Source organism: Camelina sativa, chromosome 11, assembly GCF_030686135.1.
Source record: "Camelina sativa cultivar CO46 ecotype springtype chromosome 11, ASM3068613v1".
In the NCBI taxonomy this organism is placed as follows: domain Eukaryota; kingdom Viridiplantae; phylum Streptophyta; class Magnoliopsida; order Brassicales; family Brassicaceae; genus Camelina; species Camelina sativa.
This window is the reverse complement of record NC_141890.1, coordinates 24,377,566-24,396,301: the sequence shown is the minus strand read 5'-3', so window position 1 is coordinate 24,396,301 and position 18,736 is coordinate 24,377,566. Positions and strand designations below refer to the sequence as shown.

Genomic DNA, 18,736 nt, shown 5'->3' with positions numbered 1-18,736 from the left:
ACAAGAGGTTAGCCTTACAAGAACAGACAAACCACAGAAAAGACCTTATTATTTTTTGGACTAATGGCGGTGGTAGGAGACTTGGTTTAAAGATTCAACGAACAATTAAGAGGTACCCGAAAGCTATCCTAACCCAGACAGAAGACCCGGCCGTAACTTCCTCGAGAACGAAAGCTAAACTAGATGACCTAACAAACTAGTAAAATAAACAAGAAACAACATCTAAAAGCCAACATCAAACAAGCCGGGGATATACCAAACTAGCTTAATTTGATGAGATTGAGCTCAATTATCGGACAGAAGAATCGACCGCACCACCCAACTGAAGAGACGTCTCCAACGAACACCACCGACCACCTCGATGGACCAGATCTGTTTCTTCCGGGAAGAGCGAGACTCAGAGAACACGGTAAAGCGAGGACGAATCAATGGCAAAACAAAGCCGAAACACCGGTAGAATGAGCAAGACATCATCATCTTCAAAGTCATCAACAAATCTACACATGGAAACCAGAGTAGATCTACTTCCGATCTCGTCGAGAGAAGCCAAACAGCTCAAAAGAACTACACAGCCGACAAATATACTACATCAGAAGGAAGAAAAACAATAAGAAAAACACAACGAGGGGGCTAGAAAGCCATCAGACGTTGGCCAAAAAACAGGGGCGGCGGTTTTGAGTTTTTTTAGAGGAGAAAGGCGAGAGAGAAATACTAGGGTTTTGTGGATACCTCAGTGTAAACGATTTTGTTTAGATCTTAAAAAGAGATAAAAAAGAGATAGAAAATATATGTATTTACAATTTAGCGATTTTTAGGTAAATACTGCAAAATATATGTGTTTTTCGCTTATTTTTTATTTTTGTCAAAAGAAAAAAAGAAAATTTTTACTTATTAATTATTTTTATTTTAGCGTTTGTTGATGGGACATTTGTAAAATTACTTTTTTTTTCAACCAAACATTAATTAAAAGAGAACTCCAAGGTTAGTTACCCAAACCGGAGGATAAGAGTTTACAAAAGAAGTTTTTGAAGTTAAAGAACGTGAAGATCGAGACAATTTGCACGTACGTTTGTCGCATGGGGAATTCTGGAAAGAGTGAAGGAAGGAAAGAACGATCTGAGCAAGGTGAAGTCGTTCAACAAATTCGAAAAAGCAGGTCAATCATCAGGTGACTGCACCATTGCGTCTAACTCTGCACAATCCGTCTCAAAGCTTGAACAGTCAATATCTGCCGCCAAAAGAGATTCCATAGCCCAAATCAATGCTCCTAAAAGTATCGTCGTATTTTCACTATTACGGTACCACCAGCCTAGACCCATAAATAGATCAAAATTTTTTCATAATCCATCCACTTGACATCTGGGAGAGGAATCCCTAACCTCCAAAAATGACGAAGTATCCAAATATTTTTCAGAGAAGAACTTAGCCTCCTTCCACATAAATTTATCATTAACCTGAATACCCTAAAATTACTTTTTTTTTAAAACCATTTGCAAGAATACCCTATCTTGTAACTAAAATCGTAAATTTAAGTTTTAGCCAATGAATACTTGGGAGAGTTTTTATAAATCGAAAACCCATGACCAACTACTTCGCCGAAGATCTATCAAGTCTTTTTTTTTTTTTTTTTGTCGTAATGTAGCAAGTCAACTTAAGTAAACTTTGGCTTGTAGTGAACTTTTTAGAGACGGGAGGAATTAAAATGTCGCCAGATGGAAAGGAGGGAGGGTTGCACATGGCTCACCGACACTCTCAAGTCTTAAAAAGCCTTGGTGAATGGAGGAGCATTTAGCAAGTACAATTAAAAGGTTTATTAGTTATGGTCTTTCTGCTCTTTTGGCTTCTCCGATTCCAAAAGAATAGACTACGAACTTTTTTTTTTTAATTTTTATAATTTTTATAATTTTTTTGTTTTTTATATTTTTTAATTTATCTTTCACTGTTTTTTTTTCTTGTTTTGTAGTTTGTACTACAACATATTTTTCTAGTAAGATTATTAACAATGGTTAGAAAGTTACAACAATCACTTTTTCATTTTTAATGTTCCATATCATCTTCTCTTTTCCACGTTATAATTCACTGTTTCTGTTATTTTTACTTTCTACTATAGTTTTGTTTTAAAAAATTACAACATTTTATCCCACTATTTTTAATTCATCTGTTCTACTTTATTTATGTTTATGTTTCTGTAATTAAATATTATTAATTATAGTTACTATCAAATAATATTAAAATAATTAGAAATAAATTAAAATAAATATTGTTTTTGGCTTTATAATTTTATAAAAAATATATAATAAAACAAGAGCTAACTAAATAAGTATCATAAAAAGGATAAAAAATTTCTGTATCCAAATTAAATGAAAATAGTCTCTAATTGTACAGTATAAAAAATGATAAATTTTGGTGTAAAAATAAATAAATAAATATATATATATATATAATTTTTGATAAAAATTGATGTTAAACAATTCGAATAGAAAAAAAAATAGCAAAAGTCTCACAACCAATGAGAACACAACACCTATAACAACTTGACCATACTCAATTAAATTTAGGCTGTTGAAGTTTTTCAACACCAATTTTGCCGAGATTCAACACTCTCCATCATAGACTTTCAACTGTTGTAAAAGTTTTACAACTGTTAAAAATATCACCATTATAACTAGTCTAAAGATAAGTATTAATATATTTTGAAAGATAACTGACGGCTTCATTTTAAATTGAAAAACTGTCTGAAAACAATTAATATGACTGATCAAAGGTTATAAGACCAGTACAATTAATAGCAATTTTTAAATAACTTTTTTTTGTTAAAGAGCAATTTTTAAATAACTAAATCAGAAAATTCTCACGTTAGTAGCGATGATCCGACTATGAATTTAGTTTTTAATTTCTGACGTTTAAATATTTAGAAAACAATTTTTTTTTAATGATAATAATTTATTATAAATAGTCAGAAAGAAGTGTTTGTCTAAACCAAAAATGCATTTTGGTTCACATAAACGATTATTAAGTTTGAACTGTTAAATCTGTTGTAGTCTTCCAACAAAATGGCCCTTTTCATAAATTTGATGATTTCCATTTACTAAAGATTTTAACTTTTAAAAAGGTAAATTTGCTATATATAATTAATTAATATGTTAGAAAAATACTAGCAATATTAAAGAATAATTGAATTTTGCTAGCGTACAAACTGAACCCGGTAACTTTTTTTTATAATAACTATAAGATGTTGAAAGTCTAGTTTTAAATAGATTTTTAGCTTTTTAGCGTTTTACAACTTTTCTACAAATTTAGTTATTCATTATTTTGCTATTTATCTGATATACGAAATGGCCCACTATTGTATTTTATTTTTGTATTGTTTGCGATATTCAAATTCCAGCATATTCTAACAAAAATTATCTAGTTTAATGTAGGGTGATTTATCTCGAGATTCCAAATTTTCGTTAATGAGGAGGACTAATTAAGGATTGAGCTGTTGCTCCTGATCAAATCTCGATGCAAATAGAAAGACGAATATAATAGTTTATGTTCAATCTTCTTCCTATAATTCACCTATTTATAGACCCTTTCACGTTTGATTATTTGAAGTTCATTTACGTATTAAACTTTTTTTGGAGTCCTCTCTCTTTATTATACCCACTATTTCCTAGTGGAGTCTCTTTTTTTTTCATTTTTTTTTCTTCCAGATTTATACATCAACTCATAGTTCTCTAGGGTTTTTGTTTTTGAAAAGTGTTTCAATCAAGCAACATCTTTTGAGAGTCATATAAAATGGTTGAACTCTTGTTTCTTCTATCTTTTTTGGTGGAGCTACAAAGTAATTGCTTTCATATGAATCTTGAGAGCATAAAAATGAAAGAAGGGGTGAGTTTTATTTCATTGCTTTTTAAGAGACCAGTTTCATGGTTGTCTTTTCTTGCCCCACTACTTCTTCACATCGTAGGACTTGGCTTCTCGCAAATCCTAGTTACCTCAGCTGCTTTGTTCTTCTCATCTTTCTTCTTCCCTCTCACAATCCAAAAACCAAACTCCAAGGTTCAAGATCTTAGTCAACAAGATCAGTACTCTCTAGGAGAGACTGAAGTATCTACGACGACCACTGATGATATTGTCAAAAATAATGACGAAGACGACGGAACAATCCCTGATGAGGAAAGCCTCATAGAGCTCTCCTTACCAAGTGGTCACTACGTTGGCCACCACTATAGTACTATGATTGGACAACAAGATCAAAAGGTCATGTACAACAACATCCCAGATTTCAGGCTTATCCAACTATCAGCCGAGTATGAAGACGATAATCTGATCGAAATCGACATTTCCATCGGATCCATCAAGTGTTCAAGGTTCCAGATCAAAGCCTGATACATCTTTCATATATTTTATATCACTATAAAGCTATTAAAATATCGGATGTATAGACCATATATGGTAATATTAATTGCGGTTTATTTTTGCACGTCACAAGTGCTCATGTGCTTTTTTGTTTGTTCTAGATCTCTCCATTCATGGGGTTTTTCTGTTGTTATATATTACTAGATGAGTACCTGCGCACTGTACGGATTATTTTTTGGCGATATGAACAATTAAATATTCATTGTTAATATTAGATAGTGTATTGAGTAGTCAAAAACGAAAGCACAAACCATTGTGATCAATATCATGTGACTGAAATTTGGATTAGCCACCACACATAATTGAATCTTTTTTTTCTATGGCATTGTAGCAATAATAATAAAAAATCTGTAGTAAATTTGACCAATTCTTAAGTTTCATGATATATTCTACTTCTTAAGAATCAAACACAAAATGACCTGTTTCTTCTTGTTCTATAGTAAGATTACATTTAACAACACACCTACCGGTCCTAGATACATTAAATTAAAATTTAGAAACAACACCACTCAAAGATAAGATCCTTAAGGTTCACCAAAGTGATAATGAACTTGCAATCGTATGTATAGTTAAGCAGATAGAGTCATCAAAAAAAAGTTTGCAGAAAAGGAAAACAACACAACAATGTTAAATTAAGAGAGAATTTTGATTTCTCTTGTTTGATATCGAATGAGAATGAATATAATCACTTACAAACTAACAGTTAATGACATAGTATACGTAAGCTACAAAAAATAACCAGTTACAACCAATATAAATTCGTTCATGCGTGGATATAGACTCTTGAGAAGCGTTAAAAGCCACAAGTTGTATCCATCATCTATTTGGAACAATAAGCATACTAATCAGTTCCAATTAGACAATTTCTAGATGATGTTAAGATCGTCTTAACATTAGTAATAAGAAAATTTTCTTTTTTAAGGAAGTTCAGTTCTCTGTTATCTTCGACATTCTAATCTATATTGTAAAGTCGAGTCTCGTTGGTGATTTCTTCAAAAGAGTAATCTCTGATTATGCTTGATCTTCAAGTTCTCCTTTCACTGTAAATTGACGCATAGATCAGACTCAAAAATGGAGGCATATATTGATTACTCTTTTAGTATGATATATTCCAGCATGGACACTTGGCCTAAAATTGACTAGAAATTGAGGCATAAATCAGAGTTGATATCACATGTGGAAATCAACCACAAATCCCCGTTCAAGTACTTTTCCGGTTGATCTCTCAAAACTTTCTGTCTCGAAAATATTTTTGTTTTCTCTTTAGAATTCTCTCTTTGTATCAATATGGTCACATGATTATTGGTATGTCCTCTTTACAATCATCCTTTCATAGACAAAAGAAGAGGAGCAATAGAGAGACACTAATACCATGAAATGACACGAATTGCTTTAGTGTCTCTTGAGAAATAATTCCCGTTATACCATTTAACTAAACTAGTTTTAGTATGCTGAAAAATAATGACCATAAACCAACACATTAATATTATCTCCCTAACTAGATCTTAGTAAGAAAAATATAAATGACAAACATATTAAAAAAAAATTCATGTATTTAATAGCATATATATATATATATATTTTTGTACATCCTTCATAGCATAGAGATTAGGGTAGGGCAATATACCAAACATATCTACTAATGAAATTGATATCATTATGAATAAGAGAAAACAAATCAGATAACGGGATCACTACAAGAAATAGGATGGAAGACGTCGGTTTATTAACGTCACTTGTTAAACCGACTTTAACTTTTCTAATAAACCGACTTTAAATTTTAATATGAAGAGCTCTAATATGAATGGGTGTCAGTTGATGAATGAATGTCAAAAGAGGAATGTTATAAATTCCTAACTCTCCGCCGTCGTAACTTTCGTGTTAGATTTAGGGATTTGATTTGGTTCGTCGATGAAATTGGAATCAATTTGGCGACGATTCCGTAAAAGGATTATGGAATCGTGTCCATTGTGTGCTTCGTGCTTGGGAATAGCTCCACATTCTGAAATCGTGTTCTTCTTTATGGTGCTAGTAGTCGCATTTGAGTTTGATTTTCTGGATCTCACGAGTTCTTCTTGACGTATTCTGATTCATAGTTTAATTACTTAGGAGGAAATTGAGGAACCTAAGCTAGAAGATGTGATGCGTAGAGCTGTAACTAAAGATGGTACAATGATTTTGACAACTCTGAATGAAGCTTGGGCAGCTCTGGGATCTGTAGTCGATCTCCTCTTTGAGAGTTTTAGAATTGGTAAAGGAACAAGAAAGCTTTTGATGTGCTGTGTAGAGCTGCAACTAATGATGGTGTTATTTTCTTTGGATGCTAAAGAGTATTCCCATTTTGGTCTCGAGGATGCTGATGTGATCAGCAGTTCAGGAACTTATTTGTTTTTCAAAGCTTTCAGTATTTAATGTTGTCTTCTGATTTTATTTATTAACTGCATATGATTGAGAACTCTTGTGAGATCATTCACATACTTACGAAGCCTCAGACTGCTTGGCAGGGAATATTGTCCTTTTAGTATGATAGACTCACATGACACATATGTCATGCACTTTGGGTGGCTAAGCGTGGCATTTCCCAAGATACATATTGTATGGTATTAGCATGAGGAATTGAGCTAGAAATTGTGATATATAGTGTTTTTATCGGTTCTGAGTCTTTATTTTCTCTCTTATTTTATATTTTTTATTGAGTCAAAGTATGTTTTTGGAGTCTTTTGGTTCTTTATCGAGTCTTTATAGATGTTAGAACACTTTGGAGGAAAATGGAAGAAACATGAGCAATTCTGGATGCAAACAAGCATATGAGATGGATGTTGGTTCACGTGAAAACCTGCCTATTAGAGGAATCCGCCTGGCTAAGCAACAAAGTCTAACTCGGCAACTTTCACGTTAAAACACGTCTATCTGAGGAACCTGCCTGGCTGAGAATCAAAGTCTAATCCGGCAAATTTCACGTCAAAACCCGCCTATCTGAGAAACCTGTTTGGCTGAGAAAATGTCCTAACTAGGCTGTTATCTTTTTACCTTATTTTCAGAACTCTATAAATACTTTCTATTTGTTGGGAGAAAAACTCTAAGTTTTATTCTACGCTTTCTTTCGGCAGCCTGAGACTTTTTGTAAGCCACTCTTTTGGGATTCTAGAGATTCATCCTCATTGACAATTTGGAGAAAATTTCTAAACCCTTCATTATTATTTCTGCAATTTAATCATATTTTCTTCATCTATTATTTTTGTTTTCTCTTTTGTTATGTGTGAGTAGTTCTCCAATTAGGTTTTAGGGTTTCAATTAGGAGATTCAATGAATTGATGTTTTACTTATTGTTTGGAGTTCTTAATCATTAGGTTCTTTGATTCACATGATCTTAATGCTAAAATAGGATTGATCACGTTGTATTATACTTTAGGTTTTTCTATGCATCAAAAGTGTTCGATAGAATGCATGAATGAGTGTGAATTAAGCAATGTATTTCTAGCCTGCGAAAGTTGATGCTAGGACGTATTGTAAACTAAATGAACTTGATTGTAATGCAAATTTGGCTAGGAGGTTGCAAATGAAAGTTTAGCAAAACTAATAGTCAAATTTAGTTTCTAATGCCTTGAAAGAGGGTTAGTCTATTATAGTGTTCATGTTCTAGAACGGTTCTTAATTATTGAATTCCATATTTTATTTTCTCATTAGTCATTGATCTCTGAAATACCCTATGACCCAATGTTCTAATCTTATAAGTTAATCGATTTTATTTCTTTGCATTTTTATTTATAAACTTGAAAATCAAACAAAGAAACATTCGTCCGCTTTAGCTATTTACGACTCTCGCAAATCTTTAGTGTATCATTGGTCCTTGTGGATTCGACCCTGTATATATTGTCTTGCGGTTAAGTGTATCGGGTAATTGGTTGATATATGTGTTAGAGAAGGATGTATTTTATTTGTTTTATGGTCTTTGTTGAATTGTTGAACATTGTAGCATGGCAATTTTAGTTGGTCTCTCCATCTGCGTGAAACTTCGATGAAGCCAACCTTCTCCTCAAAAGGTACAAGTGTTACTGACATTTTGGGGTTTAAAGTAATCTTTAGGCATATGTTTAATCTATGAGATACGTATTAGTATTGTCCTTTTATCTATATGTTTTCATTTTAGGCAAATAAATAGTATGACAGAGCAAGTTATCATTAATTATTAAAGTGCTCATGAAATCAGAATTGTATTTTGGATTTGGTTTGATACTTAAGCTGCTCATGATGTATAAGACTGTTTTTATGATTGATTTCAGATCTTACCAGAGCTCTGGTTTGAATTTGGAAGAGCGGCAAAACGTGTTGCTGTTTTCTAAGCTTCAGGCAAATAGCTTACGATTTACGAAGGCTCCAGTTTTAATTATGTTTTTTTTTTTTTTGACAGCCATGATATTGATGTTTTTATGTACAAACTACACTTATTATTAATTAATTTTTATATGGATTAGTTGTTGTTTCAAACTTTTATTTAAATTGAATTTTATTTTTATTTGATTAAAATATAATAAAATAACAGAAAATCAATCATTGGATAGTGTCGGATGTTAACTGACGTTACTATTGCAACAACTTATGCTAAATTTCCGCCGCTAAATCTAAAGTCGGTTTTTAATCCGACGTAAAAAAAATTTACGTCAATGAGAGTTGCGTCGCTTTCGTAACCGACGTGTATATATTTTAAGTCTGTTAATTACTTAAAGATTTTCCGATATTGAAAAAACTGACGTAAAAAGCTGTATAGTTTGTGTGGATGTAGTTAAATCAAAGATTTGGGATCTTCGTATTGTTCGATAATAGTTCTAGTTCATGGAAGACATGAATAAAATATGGATGAAAAAAAATTATTAAAGAATGAGATAGAAGACATGAGAAAAATGTTCAACAAAACATCATTAAATTTTTCCAAAAATACTCAAAGTCTTACTTTGGTCTACGAAATAAGTTGAAATTGTCATGAATATAAAAATAATGTCCACATGTACTATAACTGCCAATAAATTATTGAACTCATCTTTGTTGGTTTCCTCAATTTCATGTTCTTGCCCTTTTAGAGGATTGACCTTGCTCTGATGCCTATGCTCACATGGTGATAGCAATGCCACTAACTTATCTGACAAAAAAGAAACAAGATGAATCAAATTTCCGATGATATACAACAATGTCATACTTAATTATTTTCTATAAAACTCACCTAGACATTTGATATACAAGCAAGGTGAGAAAAAAAACAAAGCAACTTACTTTCAGTGGCTGCAGTAGGTTTCACTTGACGAGTACGCTTCTTAACATAGTTATCGGCAAGGGGTCTTGGCAATTGGAAGGAGAATTGAGAAATATTAGCACCTTCTCTTATGTATTCGGGGTGGTCATTCAAGAACCTGCAAACCAACGATGAGGCTTATAAATAATTGAGAAAGCTGTTTATACGTTACTGAGCACAATATGATATATTGTTAAGCTTTTCTTCTATAATTAGTTGATCTCTCAAATGCTTCAGGGATGTATTCATCAAAATAGGGATGATATTTTAATTTCTTTCTTGGCATCACACATTAATTGTAGTAAGTAAAACAATGCCCATAGCTTTAAATATCTCCACACGACATGAGGTTCCAACTAAATGTTCTTACAAACCTAGCTACTAATTCTATATTTAGGTTAGAAAAAATGGAAAGACACGGATATCCCAAGACATTATTCTTATATATACTCAAATAAAAAAGACAGAATTCCTAAAATATTATCCTAAATTAGAAAATAGAAAGCGTGCATGCCAATCAACGTGTCGATTTCTTAGAAATTACATGACACCTTTGAAACAGGAAGATGTTGTGTAACTTATAAGAACTTGACATGTTGGAGTGCTATAAAAGAGAGGAGAATGAGTGCTAAAAACTTACTTTTTGACCTCGGATGGTGATAAGCCTCTCTTTTGATAATGGAGGAGGAGGATAATAGTAGCTGAATTACAACGAAAAAAAACAATAAGGAAATTAGCTTGGTACTATACATACAACGAAAGAAACAAGAGGCCAATGGAACTACTTACACATCGGCGAATTTTCCGCACTCTTCACGCCGAACCTTCACTACACGTTTCCAGCAGGTCGGCGGACAAGGGATGTCAGGCACATCAATAGCCCAAATACCACATGATGTTTTATCTCCAGGAACATCACATGACATACTTGGCTTCCACTCGGAAGCTGTCTCACAGACAAAGGGGGTTTCGACATGTTTTTCCCTTAAGATTTCATACTTCTCCATCGAGGGTATGAATCTCCATTTGTGACAACGCCCACACTGAACCATTAATCCTTCATGACGGGATGCTTAGTTTTGGATTGGATATGTTTCGCTTCTTCTGATCCTATAAGCGCATCCCATGGAAGGGTGTTGAGCTCATGATGTATAGTCTCATCAGAACTTTGAGCAACCAGACTGTTGTTGGATTCGTTTCCAGTGCCAGCTGACGATATAACTCGATACAGACTGCATGTTATAAATGAGACAAGGTCAGAGATTTGTATTGAACCACAAGTATATAATATCTCTTACGACAATAAATAAAAGTATTGTCAAGCAAATAAAAATAGAAATGAAAAATACATAATAATCACCGATTAATTATTCATTAAATTAATCAAGAGTCTACGTATCGACATCATGTATATATAAGAGATAACATGATACAATATTACATGTATAGGAATTTAGAGAAATCAACAAGTAACACATCCAGTTTACGGTATAACCCTTTAGGCATAGATGAAATCATTTAGAAATCACAACATAATTGAGTAAAACAAATAATCAAAATCAATCTGAAAGTATCTAGATTCGTAATCAAAATCAATCTGAAAAAAAAAAAAAAATCAAGAAACGAATTAGGAGAGAAGACAGATCGTGAGATCGAAGCTTTCTAGGTATTTTTCTGGTTTTTTGTTATGAGAGTTTGATGAAGAGGGGAAACAGCTGTGAGATTTTTTTTTTTTTTTTTTTTTTTTGGGTTTAGTTAATGATGAGATCAGATGAACGACATGGTGGTGATGATAATGAAATCGGTTGGAAAATTTTAGTTTCATAAATCTTTGTGATTGGATCCCTTGGGTTCACTAGATTGTATCCCCTTAGGGTTTAGATTCTTTCATCCAAAATAAACTAAATTGAATCTATTGAATTTATTTGATCTGAGATGTTGTTGGCGACAACGCGATTTTGTATATTGGAGGCCAAAGAGCTTGTGTTGGAGATGGTGTTGATGGAGCACGGTGGTGAGACGCCATGGTTGTGGTCGAAAGAAGAAACTCTTGTTTTGATCGGAAAAGGAGAGAGCTGGTTGAACGAAAGAGAAGAGCAGAGGGCAAAAACGTCTATTCCCTTCTCTAAAAAATGCCCAATCACGCAAGTACGGACAAAAGTACTTCATCTCAAAGTTTTAACTCATAAAATGCCTATTTCTATAAATATCCCTTTAATATGATCATGTCATTCATGAATCTTTGATAAGTAACCCCTTGTCCACCTTATTAGTTATGCCCAGTCTCGCATGTTCCTTTGATACTGGACACCACTCCAACCGTTTATGTCTGAGATTTCCTTTTTTTTTTTGTTCGGCTACTGTTTTATCCTTTTGTCTTTATATTTTAGTGAGTCGGCCAAGATTCCTCCGAATCACAATCATCCGACAACTTTTGTCTCCGTATTTCTGTTTGGTACCAGTACCACCGTCCGTATCGTCCCCGATGATTTGTTGACAATTAGTTAAGCGATATTGTGTATGTTCGGTAGCAATATTACCCATGCCCAATAGCGGTAATTGTGCATGTCCAATAGTGGTAATGTGCATGTCTGATAGCAGCACAAAGTCTCAATCATTTCATGTCTGCTCGACAACTTCCCTCGGTCAATTCGTGTGTCTAGTACATATTTACTCGATCAGTGGTACGTGTATCTGAGTAACGGTATGTGTGTCTGACAACCTGCTAACAATAAAACTGACGTATCGTGTTCTTTGTTAGACTATCAACAATGAACCTGTTAGAATATTTTTTTCAACATGTTGAATGGAAAAGAAATTGGGTCTTGAATGTGAAGTGTTACGCTGTGATCGGAGAAAATAGTGAGAAACACTTTTTTTTTTAATACATGTATTGTTTTTCTATTGGTTATCCAGATTTTTGTGTTTTTTATCTCCTCCCAATTATTTGTACTCAAACATTTTGTTGTAATCAATTTTTTTTTAAGAAAATTATATCAAAATTCATCATTTTTTAAAGTCTATATATAGAGACTACTTTCGTTTCATTTGGACATAAAAAACAAAACTTTATTTCTCACTATAACTTTTCTATTATCTTTCAATCAACTCTTCATATTTATTTAAACTTTTATTCTTGTTAAATGGATCCCAATAATAATCTTTTTAACACTCAAAATTATTCTAATCATCCGTTCAACTATTCAAATCCTAACAATTATCAGTTTCAAAACTAATCTGCAAATCAATCCCAAAATGTACCAAATTATAGGTTTTCACCAAATTTTTTCATGCCATCAGATGTTCCCAACAATTGTTGTAATCTGTTACTTTCGAATTTTATCAAAGAATCTAATCCATATCTATTAATTAAGTGAATGTATTGATTGTTTAGAATCTGATGATATCAACCACTCAAATTCTTATAAATTAAACCTCATTAAATCATTTTATATACCAATAACACAATCCTCATCTTACTAAACGAATATCAATGGATCCATCTGAATTTTCTTTGGACAGTATAAATTGAAGAAAGATGCATTGTGAACCGGATTAGAGAGCGTCAAAACAAAATAGAGGAAGATTATCCACTTCGTAGCAAGAGAAAATACTTCAAGAGAGATCTTGTCGCCACGAACCAAAGATTGATTGACGACTACTTTGCCGATCAACCTACATATGACGATGCCATATTTTGTCGGCGATTCCGGATGCGAAAAAAATGTTTTTCTTTGGATCGTTGAGGACCTATCAAGCAATGGCAAATACTACACCCAACGAGTTGACGCAGCCAATAAAGAAGGTATATCTCCATTAGCAAAATATACCACGGCCATGCGGATGTTAGCATCTGGTGTGGCGTCCGACGCAATCGATGCATACATCAAAATAGGAGGTGCTACAACATTTGAGTGCTTATGAAGATTCTGTAAAGGAATCATACAGTTGTATGAGCAAGTCTATCTCAGCTCCAACTTAAGAAGACCTACAAAGAATTCTATATGTCAGCAAAATGCGACGGTTTCCATGGATGATTGGAAGTATTGATTGCATGCACTAGGAGTGAAAAAATTGTCCTTTGGCGTGGGAAGGTCAATTTACACCAGGAGATAAGGGAACTACCACTATTATTCTTGAAGCAGTTGCATCTCATGATCTCTGAATCTGAGATACCTTTTTCAGGTGCCCCGACACATTGAACGATATAAATGTTTTAGATCGTTCACTAGTATTTGATAATATTGAACAAAGAAATACTCCAAAAGTAAACTTCTTCATGAACCAACGTCCGTATAATATGGCATACTATTTAGCTGATGGTATATATCCTTCTTATACAACTTTTGTCAAATCAATTCAACTTCGTCAAAATGAACCAGATAAGTTGTTTGCACAACATCAAGAAGGATGCCGGAAGGACATCGAACGTGCATTTAGAGTGTTACAAGCTCGATTTAAAATCATTTCGGGAACCAGCTCGCATGTGGGACATAACCGATTTGGCTATCCTCATGCGGACATGTATCATATTACATAATATGAGTGTGGAGGATAAACGAGATACATATGTTCAACATTTGACTGATTATGATCAATTTGAAGCAAGTGGTTTTAGTACACCACAACCACTCTCGACCGAGGTATGACCTGCATTTGCGAATCATATACATGTAAGATCTGAATTACATGATTCAAATGTACATCACGAATGAAACGACCTGACCCGTTTTTTTTAATTAATAAATAATAAATATATAAATATAATATAATAATAAACAACTAAGCTAGTGGTCCCATACCCACTAGCCACCTAACCACAATCACACCAAACAGCGGAAATTATAAAACCAATAAATAACCAATAAATTGTAATAATTCCAAAACCATAAACTAAAGATCCAATCAACATAAACCAAAGAACCAGCAATCCTAAAAAATATTCTAGGACTCAACTCTAGCAACCTAACAAAAGCCAGAAAACAACCAAGCGAGCCACTTGAACATCCTCCTCTTCATTGCCATGATCCCACGGTTACACTTTGCCTCTACCTGCACCACAAACACTTTGCCCACACCACTTCAAATTTACTAACACAAATTTCTATTTATTGGTCTTCTTTGTTTTTCTCTCAGGAGGTGGTGCAAAAACCAACACATACCGTTGTCAAAGGATCACAACAGTGGCTCCCTGCAGCAATATGGAGTGGGTTAGTTTGCACTCATGAGACGTGCTTATAGATAAGTTTGCACTCCTTCTAATTTATTCACTGATCCTTCTAATTTATGCACACATTTGTGATTTCTGCTTCTATTTTTATATGTTTTTATGTTTTGTATGTTTAAAAGTTTATGAATGCAATAATAAAAACTTCATTGTTTAAACATTTAAAAACTAATTTTTTTTTTTTTAAACTAAGAACCTCACTTATAAGAGTTTACCATTGGAGGAGTACAATTTTAATTAACAAACAAAAGGTTCTTATTTTATAAAAGTACACTTTTTAATACTATAAAATGTAAGAACCCAAAAATACAAACCTACCAATAAACATGCTCTTAATATGGTTTTTTGAGAAAAAGAAATGGACCAAAAAGAAATAAAAGTTTTTCTTTTTTGCTAAAGTAGAAAAAATGAAACTTGTTTGGAGTATTTTGACAAGTAATATAGATGTGGATAATGCGAGAGATATAATAAAACTACCGTTGTGGATAACGTTAAGAGAGATAAAAATGGCCTCACACGAAGCAAAACACAATGGCATCACATTTGTTTTTGACGATCCAAGAAGATTTGCATGGCGACACATTCTATGATCATTCCTTCTTCGTCTTCTTCTTCCTCATCTCTCGCCGCTACTGCGTCTCCGTTTAAAGAGACTCTACCACTCTTCAGTCGATCTCTCACATTCCCGAGAAAATCTTGGTTTTCTCAGTTTCGGTTGAGATTCTTTGCTGAGAAACACTCTCAGCAGCTCGAGTCCTCTAATGGCTGTGCCACTAATTTCGCTTCTTTACAAGAATGTGAGTTTCTTTCTCCAATTTCTTGACTAGATCACTATGTCTCTTTGACATGTAATGCTTGTTGAAGTTTCTTGCCCCTGTCGTTGATTTTGTTGTTAGGATTGGAACAGAGATCATGGTAATGTAAACTAGTTCAAGATTGTATCTTTTATGGCCTTTCATACTCAGAGATACCATTTCTCATGTAAATTTTGTGTCTGTTACTATTCTAGGACTGAGTGTAGAAGATTAGGTAGCAATTAGTAAAGTCTCTCTTTTTATGAGTTGAAGTAGTTTTTTGCAGCTTCTGTATGTTTCCAAATGTTTCAGCTGGAGATCATCTTACAGAGGAACATGTCACAAAAGAAGAGTCTACTCTTAGTATTACGGTGGTTGGAGCGTCTGGGGACTTGGCCAAGAAGAAGATATTCCCTGCATTGTTTGCTCTCTTTTATGAGGGTTGTCTTCCTCAGGACTTTACTGTTTTTGGTTATGCTCGGACCAAACTCACTCATGACGAGCTTCGTGACATGATTAGTAGAACTTTAACTTGCCGGATTGATCAAAGGTATAATATTCTGCTATATGCATTTTTTAGTTTGTTTGTATGTTTGTTAAAACTCTAGGGTTTGGTTATATGACAAAAATGGTTTGAGTTAACAGGGAAAATTGTGGGGACAAAATGGATCAGTTCTTGAAAAGATGCTTTTACCATTCGGGTCAGTATAACTCGGAAGAGGATTTTGCAGAACTAAACATTAAGCTCAAAGAGAAAGAGGTAAAAATTTCTTCATTCTCTCCATGGTTACTTCTTGTACCAAAGTCAGTGTGATCGTTTCTGTTCAAGACATGGCACTAAGCACATTCTTGTTTGGTTTCTTGTTATTAGGGGGGAAAGCTAGCAAACAGGCTGTACTATTTGTCTATACCCCCAAACATATTCGTCGATGTGGTAAGGTCTGCAAGCCTTAGAGCTTCCTCTGCGAACGGCTGGACAAGGGTCATTGTCGAGAAGCCATTTGGTCGTGACTCTGAATCATCTGGAGAGTTAACTAGATCTCTGAAACAGTATCTCACAGAGGAGCAAATATTCAGGTTAAGCCATTTCCCTTTGCCCACAACGAACATCACCGCCATCTTTTTCGTTTCTAAGTTGGAACTTAACTTTAATGTTCTGTTGGCATACTTAGGATTGACCACTATTTAGGAAAGGAGCTTGTTGAGAACCTTTCCGTGCTTCGATTCTCGAATCTTGTTTTCGAGCCGCTATGGTCAAGAAATTACATTCGCAACGTTCAACTGATTTTTTCTGAGGATTTTGGAACAGAAGGACGCGGAGGGTAAGCTTTTTATAGAAAACTTACAATGTTACAAGCATGGAACAACCGTATCTAATGTTATGTCACTGCAGGTACTTTGATCAGTATGGAATCATACGAGACATCATGCAAAACCATCTCTTGCAGATACTCGCACTTTTCGCAATGGAGACGCCTGTGAGCTTAGATGCTGAGGATATAAGAAGTGAAAAGGTAAGAGTCTTTTTCACTAACAAATATGTAGGTTGGTAATATGTAAAATACTCTGCTGATGATTACGCTTTCCGGTGTCAGGTGAAAGTTTTGCGATCAATGAAACCGTTACTTCTTGAAGATGTAGTTGTTGGACAATACAAAGGGCATAGCAAGGGAGGAAAGTCTTATCAAGGTTACACAGACGATCCAACGGTTCCAAATCACAGTCTCACTCCTACATTTGCTGCAGCGGCCATGTTCATCAACAATGCGAGATGGGACGGTGTTCCTTTTCTTATGAAAGCTGGGAATGCTCTCCATACGCGAGGAGCAGAGATCAGAGTTCAGTTCAGACATGTCCCAGGAAACTTGTACAAGAAAAGTTTTGCTACTAATTTAGACAACGCAACTAATGCACTAGTGATCAGAGTTCAGCCTGATGAAGGCATATACCTAAGGATCAACAACAAAGTTCCTGGTCTTGGAATGAGACTAGATCGCAGCGACCTTAACCTTCTGTATCGATCCAGGTATATATAACAGTAACATACTATATCTGACTATAATCTTCATATCTGAGGTTATTTATTTTTTATTCTTTATGGGTTGATAGGTATCCAAGAGAGATACCAGATGCATATGAAAGACTGCTTCTTGATGCAATCGAAGGAGAGAGGAGGTTGTTTATCAGAAGTGACGAGCTAGATGCAGCATGGGATCTATTCACACCGGCTTTGAAGGAGCTCGAGGAGATGAAAATTGTTCCTGAACTCTATCCATATGGAAGCAGAGGTCCTGTTGGTGCACATTATCTTGCATCTAAGTACAATGTGAGATGGGGAGATCTTGGAGACGCTTAAGCTTTTGACAGAAACAATATGATTTGGTGATATCAAATGATATGGTGCCAAAAACTATGTGTGATTTGTTTCTTTCCAAATTATACATAGATTCTGTTATTTTGGTGGACCATGATTCATATCGTAGATAGAATCCATGGCCAAATATTAGAAAAACCACTTTCATTCATCCCCTTTTAATTAACCAATCAGAATACAACAATATGTCATATTATATTTAAAAAAAATCAAAATTAAAAAAAAAATACAAAACAAATTATGTAGATCTTTTATTAAAGAAATTATGACGGATTAGATTTATAAAAGAGGATTAGAGTTTAAATTTATAAATTTAAAAATTATATGTCGCTATGAGTTTATAAAAAAAAATTTAGGATTTAGATTTTACAATTAAACAAAATTATATGTTGGTTTGAGTTTACAAAAGAGTGGTTAGGGTTTAGATTTTACAATTAAACGAAATTATATGTCGGTTCGGGTTTACAAAAAAGTGGTTAGGGTTTAGATTTTACAATTAAACAAAATTATATGTCGGTTTGGGTTTATAAAAAAATGGTTAGGGTTATAGATTTTACAATTAAATGAAATTATATATCGGTTTGGGTTTATAAAAAATGGTTAGGGTTTAGATGTGACAATTAAAAACTGTCATATAATATTATAACTAA

General features: G+C 33.8%; 3 protein-coding genes across 6 annotated transcripts; 2 read left to right on the top strand and 1 right to left on the bottom strand.

Annotated features, from left to right (window-relative positions):
• The first annotated feature begins 3,620 nt into the window (after positions 1-3,620).
• LOC104724018 (uncharacterized) lies at positions 3,621-4,613 on the top strand. The gene has a single exon (XM_010442470.2). The coding sequence runs from the start codon at positions 3,781-3,783 to the stop codon at positions 4,372-4,374; it is 594 nt and encodes a 197-aa protein (XP_010440772.1). The 5' UTR covers positions 3,621-3,780; the 3' UTR covers positions 4,375-4,613.
• Positions 4,614-9,306: 4,693 nt separating this feature from the next.
• LOC104728198 (uncharacterized) lies at positions 9,307-11,448 on the bottom strand. The gene is made up of 4 exons (XM_010447220.3): positions 10,481-11,448; positions 10,332-10,392; positions 9,673-9,809; positions 9,307-9,541 (listed from the first exon to the last, which is right to left on the bottom strand). Exons 1-4 carry the CDS (start codon positions 10,482-10,484, stop codon positions 9,324-9,326), a joined length of 420 nt encoding a protein of 139 aa, XP_010445522.1. The 5' UTR covers positions 10,485-11,448; the 3' UTR covers positions 9,307-9,323.
• Positions 11,449-14,844: 3,396 nt separating this feature from the next.
• LOC104724017 (glucose-6-phosphate 1-dehydrogenase 1, chloroplastic-like) lies at positions 14,845-18,237 on the top strand. Of its 4 annotated transcripts, none has more exons than XM_010442469.3 (8): positions 14,845-15,715; positions 16,025-16,262; positions 16,358-16,472; positions 16,584-16,789; positions 16,885-17,034; positions 17,106-17,226; positions 17,308-17,738; positions 17,822-18,237. In XM_010442469.3, the coding sequence occupies exons 1-8, from the start codon at positions 15,490-15,492 to the stop codon at positions 18,066-18,068; spliced, it is 1,734 nt and encodes a 577-aa protein (XP_010440771.2). In that variant the 5' UTR covers positions 14,845-15,489; the 3' UTR covers positions 18,069-18,237. The 4 variants fall into 4 exon arrangements, with proteins under 4 accessions (XP_010440771.2, XP_087329865.1, XP_087329866.1 ...); XM_087473739.1 differs by having other exon boundaries at positions 15,376-15,715; positions 15,999-16,262; XM_087473740.1 differs by having other exon boundaries at positions 15,389-15,715; positions 15,815-16,262.
• Positions 18,238-18,736: the final 499 nt, after the last annotated feature.